General features: G+C 41.5%; 2 protein-coding genes across 4 annotated transcripts; one reads left to right on the forward strand and one right to left on the reverse strand.

The window, feature by feature from the left end:
- Nucleotides 1–80: 80 nt before the first annotated feature.
- fan1 (FANCD2 and FANCI associated nuclease 1) lies at nucleotides 81–6,155 on the reverse strand. The gene is made up of 13 exons (XM_084365285.1): nucleotides 4,614–6,155; nucleotides 4,390–4,530; nucleotides 3,664–3,865; nucleotides 3,347–3,580; nucleotides 3,120–3,251; nucleotides 2,919–3,027; nucleotides 2,700–2,819; nucleotides 2,426–2,590; nucleotides 2,171–2,333; nucleotides 1,991–2,094; nucleotides 1,713–1,907; nucleotides 1,243–1,371; nucleotides 81–1,093 (listed from the first exon to the last, which is right to left on the reverse strand). The coding sequence occupies exons 1-13, from the start codon at nucleotides 5,803–5,805 to the stop codon at nucleotides 956–958; spliced, it is 3,024 nt and encodes a 1,007-aa protein (XP_084221411.1). The 5' UTR covers nucleotides 5,806–6,155; the 3' UTR covers nucleotides 81–955.
- Nucleotides 3,568–17,928, forward strand: apba2a (amyloid beta (A4) precursor protein-binding, family A, member 2a). Of its 3 annotated transcripts, none has more exons than XM_084365288.1 (12): nucleotides 3,568–3,587; nucleotides 10,384–11,620; nucleotides 12,056–12,160; nucleotides 12,912–12,951; nucleotides 13,044–13,189; nucleotides 13,765–13,851; nucleotides 13,951–14,136; nucleotides 14,273–14,452; nucleotides 14,609–14,821; nucleotides 15,563–15,682; nucleotides 15,832–15,972; nucleotides 17,142–17,928. In XM_084365288.1, exons 2-12 carry the CDS (start codon nucleotides 10,415–10,417, stop codon nucleotides 17,211–17,213), a joined length of 2,496 nt encoding a protein of 831 aa, XP_084221414.1. In that variant the 5' UTR covers nucleotides 3,568–3,587; nucleotides 10,384–10,414; the 3' UTR covers nucleotides 17,214–17,928. The 3 variants fall into 3 exon arrangements, with proteins under 3 accessions (XP_084221414.1, XP_084221413.1, XP_084221412.1); XM_084365287.1 differs by lacking the exon at nucleotides 3,568–3,587 and adding an exon at nucleotides 6,397–6,612; XM_084365286.1 differs by lacking the exon at nucleotides 3,568–3,587 and adding an exon at nucleotides 6,662–6,858.
- Nucleotides 17,929–17,930: the final 2 nt, after the last annotated feature.

Consider the following 17,930-nt stretch of genomic DNA (forward strand, 5'->3'; position numbering starts at 1 on the left):
AGCCTGGGTGGGATGAAATGTAACGCAATGTATACATCTTTTCTTTCCGCCATTACAGGCACATCAGAAAAACACACGGATGATGCCAAAGTTGTCTTTTAATAATAATTCAGTGTCCACAACATAACATCAAAACAGTTCTTACATTTTACATGTTAAAAAACAGCTCAGTGACAGGTTTGTTTTGACACATGTTGTTGATTAATGGATCAACAGAAATTAATTGGTAACTGGTTTGATGATTAATGAATAATTTGAGTCATGTTTTAGCAACAAAAATGCTAAAACGTTCACAAGTTCCGGCTTCTCAGTATGTGATGTTTGTTGTTGTAAAGCTGCATAATTTGGGTTTTGGACTGAACAAGTAATGATATCATGTTGTTATGACATCGTGGGCTTTTTCTGGCATTTAACTCGACTGTTAATTCATAAATAATGAAGATAATCATTAAATGCAGCAACCTTATTTTATTTCTTTCTTAGTATCCAAGGGATGTTTTTTCTGGCAGAGGGGTGGCAAAACTGCATATTTATAGACATATTATTACAGTAATTACTTGTATAACAAACTCACAGAGCTGTCATACATATCATAAACAGCTAACTAAATGTGATTTTTCCGTTGCTTGGCAACCCAAGATCGTGCGAATATAGTGTTGCCAAAGAAAAGGAGACACCATGAGTTTGGCGTTGCGGTTGGATCCTGTCATGCATCAGCTCTGATTATCCGAAGCAAGCTATTTCTGATCCTGGCAGCTCTAAATGATGATCTTCATCTCATGATGCACCTCTTCCTGTTGAACGCAGTAGTTTCCAGAATGATAATGCCACGTGTCACAAGGCACACTGCTCGACATAACATTCCCTATAATGGCTTAAATTTGAGTTTTTGAGACAGATATATCGACATCCGTTTTAGCAGCAAAGTCTTATCAGTCAGTTGTTCTGTGTCTGTTTATTCCAGACGAGCTCCTCTGGCTCCAGTAGCCGCCACATGACACACCTCCACGTCAGCCCCCAGTTTCTGAAGCTCATCCAGCCAGATCTGTTGCTTCTGGGACAGCCGGTCGCTGGGTCCCTTCACCTCCACCACCTACGACAACAAGATATCACATGTCACATTGCATGCAGCAGTATAATCCATGTAACCAGACTTAAAATAATCAGCGGACCACAGAGAGTCTGAATCCATACACAAAGGAAAATATCTAATTCAAAGAGCCGGATGTGACGTGATCTCACCTTGTAACTGTTGTTTGACGTGTTCCACACAACTAGATCAGGCAGACCTGCACGGCAATGTCTGTAGTCTTTTGACATTCGTGAGATCACACCTCCCAAGAAGGCTCCACCCATGCATGATACCAAAGACTGCAAATAGAATATAAAAGTCTGTATGTTAGTACTATGTTAGAACATGCATTAGCACATGTAAACAAAACACCTTGTCCAAGTTATTTATCAAAGCGTTATCAAGGCATACTTTGCATTATCTATCGTATAATGTGACGCAATGTATAATGTAGATATAATTAATGTAACATGTTTATCATATTAATGTGTTTATATATGTGTATATATCTAAATAAATACCTCACTGTCAGCATAGATCAAAACCCATTTTTGTTGTTGTATGGAATTACATTCAATTTTACAGGTGCGCCTAATAAAGTGGCCACTGTGTATATATTTACAAGAGTGACAGTAAATACCTTTGCCTGTTGAAGGGATGAGAAACGCTCCCAGCTGACCAATGAACACACTTTACCCTCCTGGGAGGTCCAGACATCTTCCAACATGCCATGCAACGTCTCCACGGATGCCTCGCTGAGTAACTGCACACGAGACTCGATCGCCTCTTTTCTGTTCTCGTAGAAACAATCAGTGTAAAGATCCAGTGGACATGTCTGGGAGAGGAAAGGAAGACGAGTTAAACAGGTATAGATGGACAGATATTTTACAAATAATGCATACGCAAAGTGTACTTTACCTGGTATAGATTTCTGAAAACATCTGGAATACCCTCCATAAAAATGATGTCCCACAGCAGAAGAGCAAATAATGTTGAGAACGTGGAGCCCTCTCCATGGATCCCTATCATGTGCAATACAATGTTAATGTGATAAAAGGATATAGAAATGTTTTTAATAAGTGAAGCAAAACTTCTTACCTTGGTCAAAGCCTTGCTGGCGATAATGTGCTAAGCACAGTTCTTCAACAGAGCCTATTGCAGTGGCATCATCACCCTCTTCCCCTTCTCCATTTGCAGGTATAAGAAACCTATTTTTCCCCATACCCCCCTCATGAGGGAACAGCTGTCCTCGGATAGTCACCTGTAGAGAAAATTACATGTATTATTTAACATATATTCAACAGTTTACACTTGGTTTTTTTCCCCAGAAACCCCAATACTGACTCAACTCACATGCTCGACATCTTGGACTTGTATTGTGGGAAGTTCTTTTAGTTGCAGGCGATACTTCTTGAAGCTGGCAGACTCTTTCATCCTCACAGCTCTCTGATGAAGAGACAGTTTATGTCCAGTTCGCACCAGAGGGTCTAACAGCCCATCTCTGATAGCACAAATTGCCTAGGAATGACAATTTAAGACAGCTATTACTGAGAACAATGTCACAAAGAAACATCACTGATGAAAATGTCTTAAATTGGCGAATGAAACCACAGAAACTGGTGCTGACTTGCTCAGGTTTTTTAAGGTGCTGGTGGAGGTTTAGCGCCAGTCGATCCCACCACCGCCCTCGGCTGTCAAGACAATAAACGGACTGCGACAGTAAGGACCGGAGCTCCTCTATTGCTTCCTGTACCACAAAAGTAGACGCATAACATCTTTAACTGTGACATACATTTAACTTTAGCTTGAATTTATGTGAGAGTGTGAGCAGATATGTTCAGAAAACCTCATAGCGACGTAGCCTTTGCAAGATCTCCACCCCTCTGGATAAAATACGAGTGTAAGACCATCCTGTAGTGAAGCTGCGCAGGAACACAGGCAGCTCCTCCTGGTGACTGTCCAACACAATAATGATAAGAATGTTAACAAGTATCCAGGGAATCTGCATCTCTTTTTAAATCTAAGCAAACAAATAGATTTGTGTCACCTGAGGTCATGGTTTTTCCCCAGCTCCTGCCAGGCACTTTTGGCAGCAGTGTAAAGCTCCATGGCCTCTTCCCACTGACCTCCCTGCATAGCTGAGGCTACCTCCAGCAGGGCTCGCATGGATGCTTCATATCTGGTGTGATGGACAGAATCATGAGTATTATTTCTGGCTATCCTGCCTATATAAAATACAACAGACTCAATGTATCTCTTTTGGCGAATGTTTACCTGATGAGATCCTCTCTGTCCTGGAACACCTTGGCTGTACGCTGCACTGTGTAATCTGGGAAGGCCAGACGTCCAGAGTTGACCAGCAGGATGGTGAAGAGCTGGTTCTGCCCACCAGCCGCCATCTCTTCCTCGTCCATGGTGTCCGTCAAAGAGAAGAGTAGCAGGATGCGAGAGAAGACAGCGCGAGGACCTCGACACAGACGCACACAGGAGCCAGCGAGCTGCTTTGCCCTTTCAGGTTAGAGAGAGCAGGGGTGTGATCATTACTGCAATACTTGCACTGTCAATGAGCACAATGTATTTAATCATCTCACCTTTTGAGAATTACAGCCCCAATGTTGTTTTGAGCAGGAGTCACAGAGAAGAAGGACTTTTGCCTGCTCAGACGTAGAAGTCCGTCCACTAGCTGCTGTTTCTGAGTCCCAGAATTGCCCAGATGGAAAGTCTTAGCAAGAGCTTTGAGTTCAGGAGCAGGCAGGAGATCCAGGGCCTCCCCTAACTCCTGAAGGTCACTCTCTTTGATATATAGAAATAGCACAGGAGGGCATTAACAGGAGAATACAGGGGAAAGGGTTTGGCATGATGTGGTGTTTCAGCATCATGACACATATATTTTATTTGGGAGAAAACCGAGGCTGAAAGATGAATTTCATCCACAGTCTGGGGAGCCATTGTTGATAGTTATATACCAATTCCATTAATCCAGCTAATGTCTAAGCAGTGGAAGATTTTGTGCTGAGTAGCATGGGGGCAGGAGCCTACCCCAGCATGCACTGGGTGATATATTTCACATACCAGCTCCTCTGTTCCCTATTTTTCCCTCCCTCCCATCTTTCCCTACCACTTTTGTTTAACAGCAGTTACATATCAGGAGGGAAAACATATGAAAAAGTGAACTGCAGCCTCATTTTCATGCATTTCTTAGATAAAACTGTAAAGATGTAACCAGCACAATCCTCATTAACTGCAATTACAGCAGTCATGACAAAGAATTAACAGATGCACCAAAATGTCAAGTGATATTATGAGGGATCATTTACCTGATTCTAGAAAACCACCTTGAACCAGCTCCTGAGCAACAGGTCCCAGATCACTGCATATCTCTTCATAATCCAGTTTATTTACTTGGAGCCACTTCAGTTTCCTCTGGAAGAGTCTCACGTACAGCTTCTGCCCCATGACTTTGAGAGGAAAATTACACGTTAGGGATGAGGCATTACTTTACATGTTAAATCATAAAAGGTGAGTGATTTTTTAAGCATACCTGAAAGCTTCTCAAATGCATGTACAAGTGACATGTCGTGCTGGTCGAACAACGCCCTGTCGTCCTCATTCTCCAGGACAGCCTGTAGCACGGTCCGGAAGTTACGGAGGTAGTAGGGAAGCCGTGAGGTATGAGAGTCCTCCACAGCCTGGTCAGTAGTGGAGGTCTCAGCACCAGACTTTGGCAATGAATCAATACTGATCGCTGCAGCACTTTTTCCCTCTGAACTCTGAGGGGGGTCACAGGTAGTGGTAGTAGAAGGTACCTTAGTTTTAAGCTGGTCCACATCAGTTGTCTCTGCTTTACTTTCTGTAGACATCACCTCCTCTGGCTCTCTGCTGCTCTCCTCATATTTTGCTTTCTTTTTGGAATCAGACACTCTGCCAGTGGATGTTGTTTTCTTTTTTCTCTTTGCTAGCTTGGAGGAGGAGGAGGACTGCAGCTTTGGGATAACCTGTTTTTGAAAAGTGGCTGATTCAGATGCATTGTGTTCGAGATGATGCCTTTTTTCCGAACGCGACAGATCTTCCACAGCTGTTGGAGGGTCTGTACTCGTTGTTGTCAGGTCAATGACAGAATCTTTCTGCTCTTCTAAACTCTGAATGAGAAGATTTTCTTTCTGTGAGCCGCTGAGGTTCTCAGAATAAATCTCCTCTTCAGGATACTTTGGTGCATTTTTATCCTCTGTCTGTTTCCTCTCTGGTGTCTTATGATATTTCCTAGATAACTTGGAAGAGAGACTTCCCAGGTCAATCGTCCTGACAACAGTTTGACTCTTTATCTCCCGTGGTGCCTGCTGCTGGTTGTTCTTTTTGAAATAAGGGCTGGTCTTGGTCTCTTTGACTTCTTCTTCCTTATTTCGATCCAGCTCTGGGGACTTTGGAGGATTCCTTCTGGGTGACAGCTGGATGCTTGGCACAACACTATTACTTGCTGAGGCAGCACTGCTGTCCTCTCTCTCAAAGTTCTGACATTGCAAATCAATGTGCTCATTGATCTTGAATCTCGGTACCAACTGGCCACACAGGGGGCATGCCAGCTTGGGTGGAGGCTGACTGCTGAAGAACGAGGTGATTGGAGTTGTGGTGGCAGCAGCACTGGCTGAAATCCCAGCTTTGACATTGCCTTTCTTCTTACTCTTGGACAAAGACAAACTTCGCTTGAGTTTGTCTTTGTTGCCTCTCTCGGCCATAATACAAGCGGACGTGTTGTTGCTCGTTGAAAACCTTTTCTCGACACTTTTCTTTTTAGCATACTCTGAGGAGAATTACAGTAACGCTACGGCTCTGTTCAGCTAACGTGAATGCTAACTTTGCTCCGATTTAAAACACTTAAATACGATTAGTGACACATCTGTAGCTTTTGGTACGTCACACGTGAATTTGAAAAAGCCCGAAATATTAATATAAAGACTGTCAACGAGTTAAAACATAAGCTAACATACCGGTAGCAGTGTCGTTTGCAGCAGCACAATAATAACAAGTCCCGCTTCTCAGGCACAACCAGCCGAGCGCAGAATGCCTTTAAGGCTGAACTAATCGATCCCAACTCCATCGATGTTTTCTCAACCACTTAAAAAGCAAAGTAAAATTAAAAAATAAATAAAATCAAGCAAAAATCGTAGATCATTTATGTGTATGTGAATTTTTTAAATTAAAGTTAATGGTAATACAATGCAAAATACATAAGAAACACCTCTTTTACAATGACACCTCCGCAAACAGTGAGTCAAAAATATATAAAAATCTAAGTGCTTTAAATGAAAATGACTCAGGTTGGTTTTATGAGCGTACGTTTGACCATGTAGTGATTACGCCGCTCCCTGTGTAATTTGTTGGGGGGTGCAGGGCAGTGAGCACATGATGGGGGGTGTATTTCCTACACAGGTTCCTGGGCTGCTGTGCGGCTTTTATTCAAAAATCACCATTCCGGAGAGCAATCTGATCTGATCAGCACACAAGGCATTTTACAAGGAGGACCGCCGGCAGGACCGATGTTGGTGAGTACCAATCGGAAATTATCTAAGCACGGATGTGGAGAGAAAAAAAAAAAAAAAAAAAAAAAAATGTTGTAGTGATGCATGAGGGCCTATACGGCTGCCGATAACAGGGACCGGGGACCGTGCTGGATGTGCTCCTGTGGTACAACATCAGCCCATAAGCTGGATGTCAGCATGGTGCAGTCTCGATGCTTCAAATCAAGGTCGATGTGAATCGCAGCAGCAGGATAACATCGCGTCCAGATGGTGAAAAGCATCAGTGTGTATATGTGTGTATGTGTGTGTGTGTGTGTGGAGAGAGTCAGCTCCATCACTGACACGGTATGTGCGCAGGGGAAAAAAAAAAAAAAAAACATATATCCGATTATCTTATCGATATTTAAGCAGATGGGAATGCGGCGTCCACTTGTGGGGAAACCGGAGGCGACCACAACAACCACTCCTGCAGCTGCGGCAAAAGTTCAGCGTAGTGGCTTTATGAAAATACCACCACGAATACGTCAAGGGCAGGGCGAAATGCGTGCAACCCTAAATAATGAGCCGTATTGTTTTTAATTAGCACTTTCAGCACCATGGAGAGGTCATGATTAGGTCCCCGCGTTGGACAGTTCAGGGGGAGGGGGAGGGGAGGCTCGGTTCATACTCATAACACCATCATAATCTCAGTTGTGTTATCATCCGATCAACACTGGGAGCGGTGGGATTTATTGTGTTTGGTGTGATTCACCTAACTCGTATAGCCGAAAGCTCGAGCCCAAACAATCGAGCCGTTGTTGGTGTGGTTCATGTTTAGATGAGGGTGTTGACATGTTTAGACTGGGCGGTGTTCAATGTGATGGCTCTCAGTGCTAATCAGATTACTTTATAACCAGGCTGAGAACACCATTATCAGATTTGTGGGGTGTTATTTGGCTATTATGTTGTTTGAAATCATAATAGAGATGATCTAGTTTAAATCACTGCCCTGTATGTGAGCCACTGTGTGTGAAATTGATGGTTTCCTCGTATAAAATCCCTTTGTTGTTGTCACATATTGTTTGTAGGGCTGCAAATATGCAATATTTTGAGGCTGTTTTGTGATAAACACTATTGAAATTTCCTCAAAAGCACTCCATAAATGCTATGACGGGGCAACAAAATTTAATATCACAATATTAACTAGTTTTTGTAAATAGATGAGGGTGCTTAAATGTTTTGACTGGGCGGTGTTGAGTGTGATGGCTCTCATAGATTCAGTACTAATCAGATTACTTTATTACCAGACTGAGAACACCATTATCAGTTTTGAGGGGTGTTATTTGGCCACTATTTTCTTGGAAATCATAACAGAGATGATCTTCACTGTATCAGTCCTATATGTGTTCATTATATGTAAAATTGATGATTTCCCCTTTTAATTTGTCTGTTTGTTGTCACATGTTATTGGTGTATATTTGTAGGGCTGCAGCTAACTTATTATTATTATTATTATAATTATTATTATTATAAGCCATCTGCCAATTGTTTGATCTAGGGCTGGGCAATATGCAATATTTTTAGGCTGTTTTGCAATACAATATATCTATATATTGATATTTTGAAATTTCCACAAAAATACTTCATAAATGTTATGACAGGGCAACAAAATTTAATATCACACTATGTTTTTTGACAAAATACCTCATCAATTTTGAGACAATGTTGTAGGGATGACTATTGATACTTTGACAAAATATTAACAAGTCTTTGTAAATACTTATCAGTAATGTGGACATAATGACTAAGTTGATGTTTAGATGAGGGTGTTGACATGTTTTGACTGGGCGGTGTTCAATGTGATGGCTCTCATATACTCAGTACTAATCAGATTACTTTATTACCAGACTGAGAACACCATTATTAGATTTGTGGGGTGTTATTTGTCTGTTATCTTGTTGGAAATCATAACAGAGATGATGATTTAATATCACAGTATTTTTTTGACAAAATACCTCATCAGTATTGCGACAATATTGTGGGGATGACTATTGATACTTTGACAAGTTTTTATAAATACTCATCAGTAATGTGGATGTAATGACTAAGTCGGTAAACAACAACAACAACATGAAATGTCTTTGCTGTATTACAGCCTTTAAAACCAGGAAAAGACAACACTAATGTCATATCACAAAACAACGATATCCAACATCTAAGACGATACAAAGTCTCGTATCATGATAGTGATATAATATTCATGTACTGCCAAGCGTTAGTTTGATCTATAGGATGTCAGAGAGTAATTAAAAAGCCCATCATACTTTCCCAGAGCAGAAAGTGATGACTTTAAAGTGCTTTTTTTCTGACCGAAGGTATTTGAATGAATCATAGAGGCCTTAGAAATCTGAATAATATTTATATTTGAGAGGATGGAAACAGTCAATTTAGATATTTTTGAAAAATGACTTAACTAACCTGGAAGAAATTTTTTTGCTGGTTAATTTTCTAGTGTAACAGTGTTGTGATTGATATATTTTCCTTTTTTGTTGTTGTTTGTCTCATTAAAAACAACAAGTAAAAATCCTAAAAGAGGCCAAGAAGAGTTTAGAGCCAGAACGACACTGGATTTTGGGGGCCGACGTGGATATAAGGGAGTAAAAACAATCCGGTATCGATATGTTTATCTATTTTTATTATTCCCACTGAGGTTCAGAATCTCTTTTACAACGGAGTCCGAGCCAAGATATCGGCATAACAAGTTTCACAAAAAGAAACAAGCAACAACTTAAAACAAACAACATAAAAATGTTTACATTAAAGACAAACACAACAAATGCATAGTGACAAAGATATTACCCCAAACGTCTTTTTCAGCATGTTTAAAAAGTCTTCATATCGGACAACATATACCCTGATATCAATCAATACAGATTCATCTGTGATAGGCTAATATCAACCAATAAGGTAGGCAGCTAAAAGAGTGCAAAGACATTATTTTTTGCATTCTTATTGAACTGTGCCATTACATGTTATAAGATGCTGTACTGTAGAGATGCTTTTCAGATGTCAACAATAATGATTTACTATTCAACATATGGTTTTCCCCAGAGAACATAAGTCATGGATCATAAATCTGGCTCCCACACTGACCAATTTCTGTAAATGTTTCAGGGATGTGATTGTAAGTGAGGGTACACGCCACACAGAAAAGGTAACAATGATCTGTAGCCTCCTGTTCTGCAGGACATCATGTCAAAATGAGAGCGGACACAACAAAGCGAGATGACAGATAACAAATGACGTTCGGCAGTCACTATAGACAAAAGGGCCGCGATGACGTGTGTGGGTGGTGTAGAAGTAATAGATTAATAAGCGGCTGCTGTTTGCTCTGTGATTTGTGTGTTCGTTTAAAGTGTGAAAATGAGACATTTACTCTTGATATAATACGGTCTAAATTGTTGTGTAAGTGTGGAAAACAATCTTTGATCATATGTTATTTAAATCTGGTACAGTGTGAAGTGTTTTGAGAGATGCTCTGGATATGTGTTGCATCATCATATCTTACAAAGTAAACAAGGGAAGAGGCTGTTGTATGGCTGACACCGATTCTTAAAGGCTAATTATTTTGCATATTCATGTGAAAGATGGATCCACACAGCTTGTGACAGCTCATTTCTACAGTATGTAGGTTCCAGTGAAGATCTTTGACATCATTCTTGTGAATTCTCCTGAAGAAATCAAGTGAATAATCTACGGTGACCATAATGCAAGCATGTCAAAAATCTAATTTTGGTTATCTATTGATGTTTACAGGGTTGAGGGTAGTGGGCTTGCAGGGCCAGTTATGGCTCATGGAAAAAGGCCAGGAACCATTTCCAAAATATTGGCTCCCAGCCCTCCACCGTGCCCCGGTCCAGGACTCACTGCACAGAGCCAAGAAGAGCAGCCAGGTTTGGTGAGGGAGGCATCCGAGCAACCACCATGCACCTTGAAGGATGATGACGGTGACCAGCTGATTCCTCCTGTGCCTGCAAACCACTATTACATGAGTTGTGACCCTGGTCCTGAGGACATGGAGGACACCTGCTCCGAGTACGACAACGTGGGCTCTGATGTGGAGCAGGACTATGACGAGGTGTTGCATTTGAACAGAGAGGGCGCAGTGGACACGAGGTACTACAAACAGTACTGTCCTGAGGACAGTGGCTATGTAAAGCATGCAGTAGGTGATAGTGTTAATGAGAATAGCAGTGCTGTTGACCAGTTCACTCCCAGACCTCGCCACAGCACAGAAATATGTGAGGGATCACAATCAGACACTAAGCCTCACAAGACAGGCCAACGCTTTAGGTCTCATTGTGCTCCCACTGCTAGCGATGAGGCAGAGAGGGAGGTGGAGAAGGGCCAAGAGAACAGGTTCTTCTTCAGCGACGGAGATGAGATAGAAGAGGTGCTGGATGGGGCCAAATTTATAGAGGATTTAGAGGAGACAGAGGACAGTGTTCAAAGGCAGACTGGAATTTATCAGGACAATGAGAATGAACGAATTAGAAAGGGAGGTGATGAGAGGCAAAGAGAAGATGACACTCGAGTCGCAAGAAACCACGGCACCCCAGGGGGCAGTAAGAAGTGTGAGTCTCATGTGGGCTTAAAGGAGAAAGAGAGGCAGGTTAAAGGACGAGGCAGGAGGGGAACAGGAGAGGACGTGGAGCGTGTTGTATCTGGGATCAAAGCATGCTCGACCAACGGCGCTGAACAGCGTCCAAAGGCGTCGTCAAAGGACTGCAAAAAAGTGGCTGTGCGGACCAAAGCCAGGTCTGGCTCCAGTAAGCAACATCCTCCTCCACCACCTCGTCTTTCCCATGCTCAGTCACCTGCCAGCACCCAGAAAGCGCAGCCACGTAGAGATGCCCCTTCTGTTCCCTCCTCTGCTACCAGCCAGGAGAGCAAAGTCAGTGTTAACAAACCATCCCTGGCTCCTCATCACACACCGGAACAACAGAGGGAGCCTCTTGAGGAGAGGCAGCGGCGGCCAGAGAAACCCCAGCAGGTAACCAATACAAATAGGTCAGGTCTGATCCCCTGTGGCTTGTGTTTGTTGAGGTTTCTGCACAATCTACCAGCACTGTGTCCCAGAAGATATTATTTACATTGATTATATTACATTATTATAGTCCAAACATTTTGCTCTGACGTCAAGCTCAGGGTGGGAAGTTCAAATAGCTAGTTAACGTAGGCTAAGTTTATCAAATATGTAGTTTTATCTTGAAATATGGCCTGATGTCCCTCCAGATTTTCTCTTTTCAGTTCCTGATTAAACAGTAAGGGGTGAAATGATGAAGAGTGTTCAGATTTGCAACATTTATAGTACCTGCAACAAGTCATTTGAAGTTCCCAACCTGAGTGCTACGTCAGAAGTAAAATGACCACCACGTGACTATTGTCTAGGCTTGCCCGAGTTATAGCAGATGTTTGTATTCAACAGGGTGAGAAGCCGGGTGCAGCTGTGATACCTGAGGACGTGCCAGAGCAGCCAGGGAGGCCTCAGTGTCCCGAGCTCGACCTCGCAGAGGAGAGTGACACGCCCAAGGTGAAGACTTTTTTATTGATCGCAGGTTTCCGCCAAAAACACTTTTAATCTATGAACATGAATAGGGCTGTCAGGATATCAGATGTTCACTACACGATTTTCATGGCCTTAAGAATTCACGATGACGATATAGACACAGCTGACGTCATGCTAAGGGTGGATAGCCACTTCCTAGCTACTAGCTAAGCGTTTGATAGTGTTACACAATACAATAGGAAATTCAATTAATTGTAAAATATCCCCGCATATCTTGGACACATTTATTTAAACCTGGACGTAAAACACACTGGATGTAATTGAACGATAACGTTAGCTAGGCGGTGGTTGAATGCTAATGGGTTAACAAAATTTTCCCTTTATTTGCTTTGAAATATGGCCTGATATCCTTCGGATTTTGACTCTCCGTTGTTTCTTCAGCTGCTGATCAATTAGGAAGCAGTGAAAGATAATGATTCGTCTTAAGTTTTTACAATTTTAAACCTGAAAGACAGAAGTATGACATTTGAGTTTCCCACCCTGCGTGATGACAGAGGAAAATGGCCGCCATGTGAATATGATCTTTTATCGCGATATCTAAATAAAATTTAAAAATTTAAAATACTACCCAGTCAAATTCATCTTAAGTTTTATTTATTGTGTGTTTTGTCTCTCTCATAATCAATATGGTTGATGTGTCTTCTTGAGTGCTATTACTATGCAAATGTTTAACCTTCAAGTCTAACTTATTGACATGTTATTTTATTTTTTTAAGAAAACGCAGGAAGCTGCAGCTTTCCCAAGCTTTGAGGATGGTAATCATCTCACGCAGTTCTCACATTTCATAGTTAATGAAATTCTTTGCGGCAGTGTTTTATAATGAGAGCTCTTTGTTTTTGCTGCATAGTCCCAGGTCCCTGTGAGCCAGAGGATCTTATTGATGGGATCATCTTCGCTGCTAACTACCTTGGCTGCACTCAGGTGTTGTCTGATAAAAATCCATCCAAGTCTGTCCGCATGTCCCAGGCCCATGAAGCCGTCAGTCGTATCAAGGTAATCTGCCTCTTCAAGGAACATCGTTAACATCCATTGATTTGGTTTTTAACATTCAGATCTGCCAAAAAGGCTACTGTAAGACATCTTCCTGGTTATGTAGGAAGATTTCAAAGTAACAGATTGGCCTTGTGTTCAGGAGAAATTGATTAGAATTTAGTGGTGATCTGTTTCTGGGATTTTTGCCATTAGACAAGTTGTCTTTTGAGTTTTAGCCATCAAACGTACAGAGACTTGATTCCAAATCCTGAGGGTGCATTTGCAAGTTTAACAATCGAATTGATGTCTCTGAGTATTACAGCGATCTACACTGGCAGAGGCTTGATGTCCCAAGTGCCTTTTACTGTTGAATTCAACAAATGAATGGAAATCTTAGTTGTGTGTGTACCTGTTACCAACTGATTTATTTAAGGGTAACTCATTCAGCAGTGTCAATTTGTTACCACACGGTGGAGCTGTTGCATGCTTTTTTTGCTTTCCTATAATTTTCATAATGAGCTGAAAGTTGCACTGTGAGATTAAAGCACAGAAATACAAAATATCTCATACGAACGATGTTGTTGTTTATTTCAAAGAGCCAAGATGAAGACTCTCAGATGATGACGGAAGTAGATCTTTTTATCTCCACTAAAGCTGTCAAAGTGCTGAACGCCGACACACAGGTAAGTAACTCCCAGGTCTGTGTGAGTTGATTCAGCTCATTGTTGAATCTATTTTCAGACATTAATAGTAATTATTGTCATTGTTTTCACTCCACGTAGGAGACAATGATGGACAGTGCCTTGCGTACCATCTCCTATATCGCCGACATTGGCAGCATTGTGGTTCTGATGGCACGTAGACGCATGTCGACGGCCTCATCAGAGGATTTCTCTGAATCTTCTGACTCTGCCAGCGAAGGGAAGAGTCAGTACAGGATGATCTGCTATGTTTTTGAGTCAGAGGATGTAAGTGTTAACTTAATTTTTGAGTATATACTTCAATTTTGTTTCAGATATTTGTTGCATGTTGTGATCTTCTCTGTTGTCAACTGGGAAAGCCTTCCTGCTGAGTAATTTCACGCAAACACTCCCCTTCCCTCAGGCACAGCTCATCGCACAGTCCATCGGTCAGGCCTTTAGCGTGGCCTACAGAGAGTTCCTGAGAGCGAATGGCATCAATCCAACCGACCTGAGCCAGAAACAATACAGTGACATCATCAACTCCCAGGAAATGTACCACGATGACCTGGTCCATTTCTCAAACTCAGACAACTGTAAAGAGGTGCGACATTTTTTATTTGGCTGCAGGTGAATTGTGGATGATGATTGATGGAGTTCCCTTTACACAAAAGGCTCCAAGAATCTCACAAATCTTCTGAATGCGAAATTCAAAACGCACTTAAAAATGATGAAGAGATGCTTTTTTCCTGTTTTCCAGCTGTATGTGGAGAAGCAGAAAGGAGAGAGCCTCGGTGTGGTGATCGTGGAGTCCGGTTGGGGCTCCATTCTGCCTACAGTCATCCTGGCCAGCATGCTGAACAGCGGGCCTGCAGCCCGCTCTGGAAAACTCAGTGTTGGGGACCAGATCATGTCCATCAATGACACCAGCCTGGTAGGGCTGCCACTTGCCACTTGTCAGGGCATCATCAAGGTATGAAGCGTATCAGACACCTCCAGTTTTCACATATTCAATGTTGATTTGGCGACCTGTAGGTTATCTCACTGCTTTCTGCCCATTGGTCACTGAGATAGACTACAGCCTGAGAGGAACTGCAAAATGATTAAGTGGATTGACAAAGCAGAGTGATGAATAAGCATTTGATTTAATCACGAATACATAACAACTAAAGTGTGTTATTCAATCCACACAATCGTGCAGTAACACGTCTTTATGGATCCCACTGGTTTTTCTTGCTAAGACCTGATCTACTCTGCCTTAGATTGGCTTACCTGATGCTCTTGCCTTAAGCCTAACCAATCTCATTCCTCATGCCTAAACCTAACTAGCTCCAAGCCCATTGCTTCCTTAGTTGTAAGATATAGGTCACAAATATACGCTTTTGTTTTGAGAGAGGCTAAATAATTTCCTTGTTGTTAGCGAATGATACTAGAACATGAGTCAACAATGCAGTTGTTGCATAATGTTTTTAGCCGTGGATGCACTAGTGAGTATGTAGCAGGACGAGGACTGAGTCAGTTTTCTTGGACACTAATGAGGCTTTATGGCACACAGGAATAATCTATGTCGGGCTTTGGGCAACGCTTTATAATAAACATCAGTAATAAGAGGTAAATTTAACTTAGATGACTTGTTGCAGTGAGAAAGAAAATATCACCAGACTTATCCTTTAAAATCCCTGAAACATTAATGTGTTTTAATGTTTCTGTGCAGGGTCTGAAGAATCAGGTGAAGGTAAAGCTGAGTATTGTGAGCTGCCCTCCTGTCACCACAGTCCTCATCAAGAGACCTGATCTCAAGTTCCAGCTTGGTTTCAGTGTGCAGAACGGCATTGTGAGTAAGCCCTTGGCACCAAACTTTAGGGTTGAGGCTCTAAATGAATGGTTGGTAACCCTCTGAAGAGAACCGCAGCTCTTAAAGAGTGGGGCATGTGCTGTATACTGCGCAGTTACATATAAAATGTCTTTTTCACACATCCTCAGATCTGCAGTCTGATGCGAGGTGGCATAGCTGAGCGAGGCGGTGTACGTGTCGGACACAGAATTATTGAAATAAATGGCCAGAGTGTTGTTGCCATGGCACACGAGAAGATTGTTCAAACCCTGTCTGTCTCAGTGGGTGAGGTAAGAACACCTAATGCCACAAGATGGCAATTTTCCCTCATTACTGCACCACACATTTCACTGGACCATACAGGCCTTTTAAAGTTATACGTACAGATAAGATCAGTTTGAGATTGTTCCTGACCTAGATTATTAGATACGTGCAGTACAACAGCACTATTTAAGCAATAAAGAAAATCAATGAAAACCCTTGGTGAAAAGGCACAGCAAGTGTTTAAATCTTAATGCAAAAGCTGATAAAATCAAGTGAAAGAAGGGCAGCGGATAAGGGATGATTGTTTGAGAAAACTTTTTTACTTTAGTAAACTAATTTAATTCCTTGAGCTCAGATCGACAAATGAAGTCGCGTATCCTTGATAACACAAACATTGATTCTGTGTACTGCTCTGGGCCAGGAAATATTCCAAGAAGATATTTAATTAGTGAGTGAACATCAGAGGTGCTGGTTAGCTCATTTTGCTACCTTTGGACAGAGCCAAGCTAGCTATTTTTCCAGTATTTATGCTAAGCTTAGCTAGGCTAAGCTAACCTAACTGGCTACCTGCTGTAGCTTCATATTTATCATTGTAGAATAGGTCAGATTTTAGCCATGTAAGCCGACTAAGATCAAAATTTCTCACTTGGCAATGGCCTTGATTTGCAGTATTCTCCTAAACAAGTGAAGTACGTAGATGGGGACTTGTTTTAAAACAAAACAAAAAACCTACTAAAATAAACATAAAATGGCTCCATATCGCTCGTCCAGCGCAAATCATGTGAACCCCAAGATCGCAAATTGATTTGAAAGCTGAAGAAAGTGAGGAGTGTGAGTAGATAATGACAAAATGTATTTATTTTTTAAACATTTTTTCCTTTAATTTATTACCAAGTTTTCTTCATCAGTCATTCTTGGTTGATGTGGACTCGCACATTTCACCAGCTGTTGGCATTCTGTAATTTTGTTTTTGCATGTTTTTCCAATTTCCCCCCGTATGTATCACCATTAAAGCCATAAAAGCTTATAATTTGTCAGTAATGGATCCAAGGACTCTTCTGACTCTCCGGTGGCACAGAGGGGAGTAAATTAGGCCTGGATTCAAGTGATGTGATTACGACTGTGCCTCTATAAATGGGCTCTTAAATTGACAGTGTAATCGTCCCCGCTGCTCTCATCTCTGCCTCTGTGCCAGATCAACATGAAGACGATGCCTGCTGTGATGTTCAGGCTGCTGACAGGACAGGAGACGCCTATCTACATCTAGAGAGCCTGCATGGATCAGCCCACTGTAGTTCTGCATGTCTGGCTGTGTGGAGGTGACGGACAGATGACGGACAGGTGGCTCAGTGGGGGACGAGGAGAATTTATTTTTCTATCATTTTATTTTTTCTGCCTCTTGTTGCAATGCTGTAAAGAACATCCAGTTCTCATTTTCAGGTTTTATCTTGAATTACATTGTCATAATGGCCTTACAATGTGAATACTCTGTCTGTAGTACTGTACGTGAGTTTCCGGTGTTGAAGAGAAGTAGCTTTAAGGTCATGATTATTTTCTTATGAAGAGATAAATTAGTACATTTATTTTTTATTTAGTCATTTTTATAATGTGTATGGAGTTTAAAAAATGTACTTCTACTGTAAATACTTTGGATTACTCAAGGACTTGGTTGGAAAGGCCATATTACTCCTACAGTATATGCATGTTATGAAGAATTACAGACCAGGGATTAATTCTCAATCTGACATGATAATCTATAACAGTAAGTATTAAAAAGAAGATAATAATATGCTGTACAAAGGCACTAAACTATGTGTATTATGGTGATGCTGAAGGCCAAAGACACATCTACTTTTCAAAGACATACAGTATGGGTGACCATTACCTTTACCAGAGCGAACAGAACAAGAATGTATCAAAATACACATTACTGAATGAATGTAATGTTAAAAACACATTAAGAATACAATTTCACGGCTGAATG

The sequence above is a fragment of the Pagrus pagrus genome, assembly GCF_965226575.1.
Source record: "Pagrus pagrus genome assembly, chromosome: 10".
NCBI classification, from domain to species: domain Eukaryota; kingdom Metazoa; phylum Chordata; class Actinopteri; order Spariformes; family Sparidae; genus Pagrus; species Pagrus pagrus.

Coding starts and splice junctions, on each gene's coding strand:
- fan1 (XM_084365285.1), bottom strand. CDS start 5,805: ATGGCCGAGAGAGGCAACAAAGACAAACTCAAGCGAAGTTTGTCTTTG. Junction 2,820..2,918: donor AAAGGCTACGTCGCTATGAG/GTTTTCTGAACA, acceptor TTTGTGGTACAG/GAAGCAATAGAGGAGCTCCG. Junction 2,591..2,699: donor ACCTTAAAAAACCTGAGCAA/GTCAGCACCAGT, acceptor TGTCATTCCTAG/GCAATTTGTGCTATCAGAGA.
- apba2a (XM_084365286.1), top strand. CDS start 6,779: ATGTCAGCATGGTGCAGTCTCGATGCTTCAAATCAAGGTCGATGTGAA. Junction 13,852..13,950: donor TGCTGAACGCCGACACACAG/GTAAGTAACTCC, acceptor CACTCCACGTAG/GAGACAATGATGGACAGTGC. Junction 14,822..15,562: donor CTTGTCAGGGCATCATCAAG/GTATGAAGCGTA, acceptor GTTTCTGTGCAG/GGTCTGAAGAATCAGGTGAA.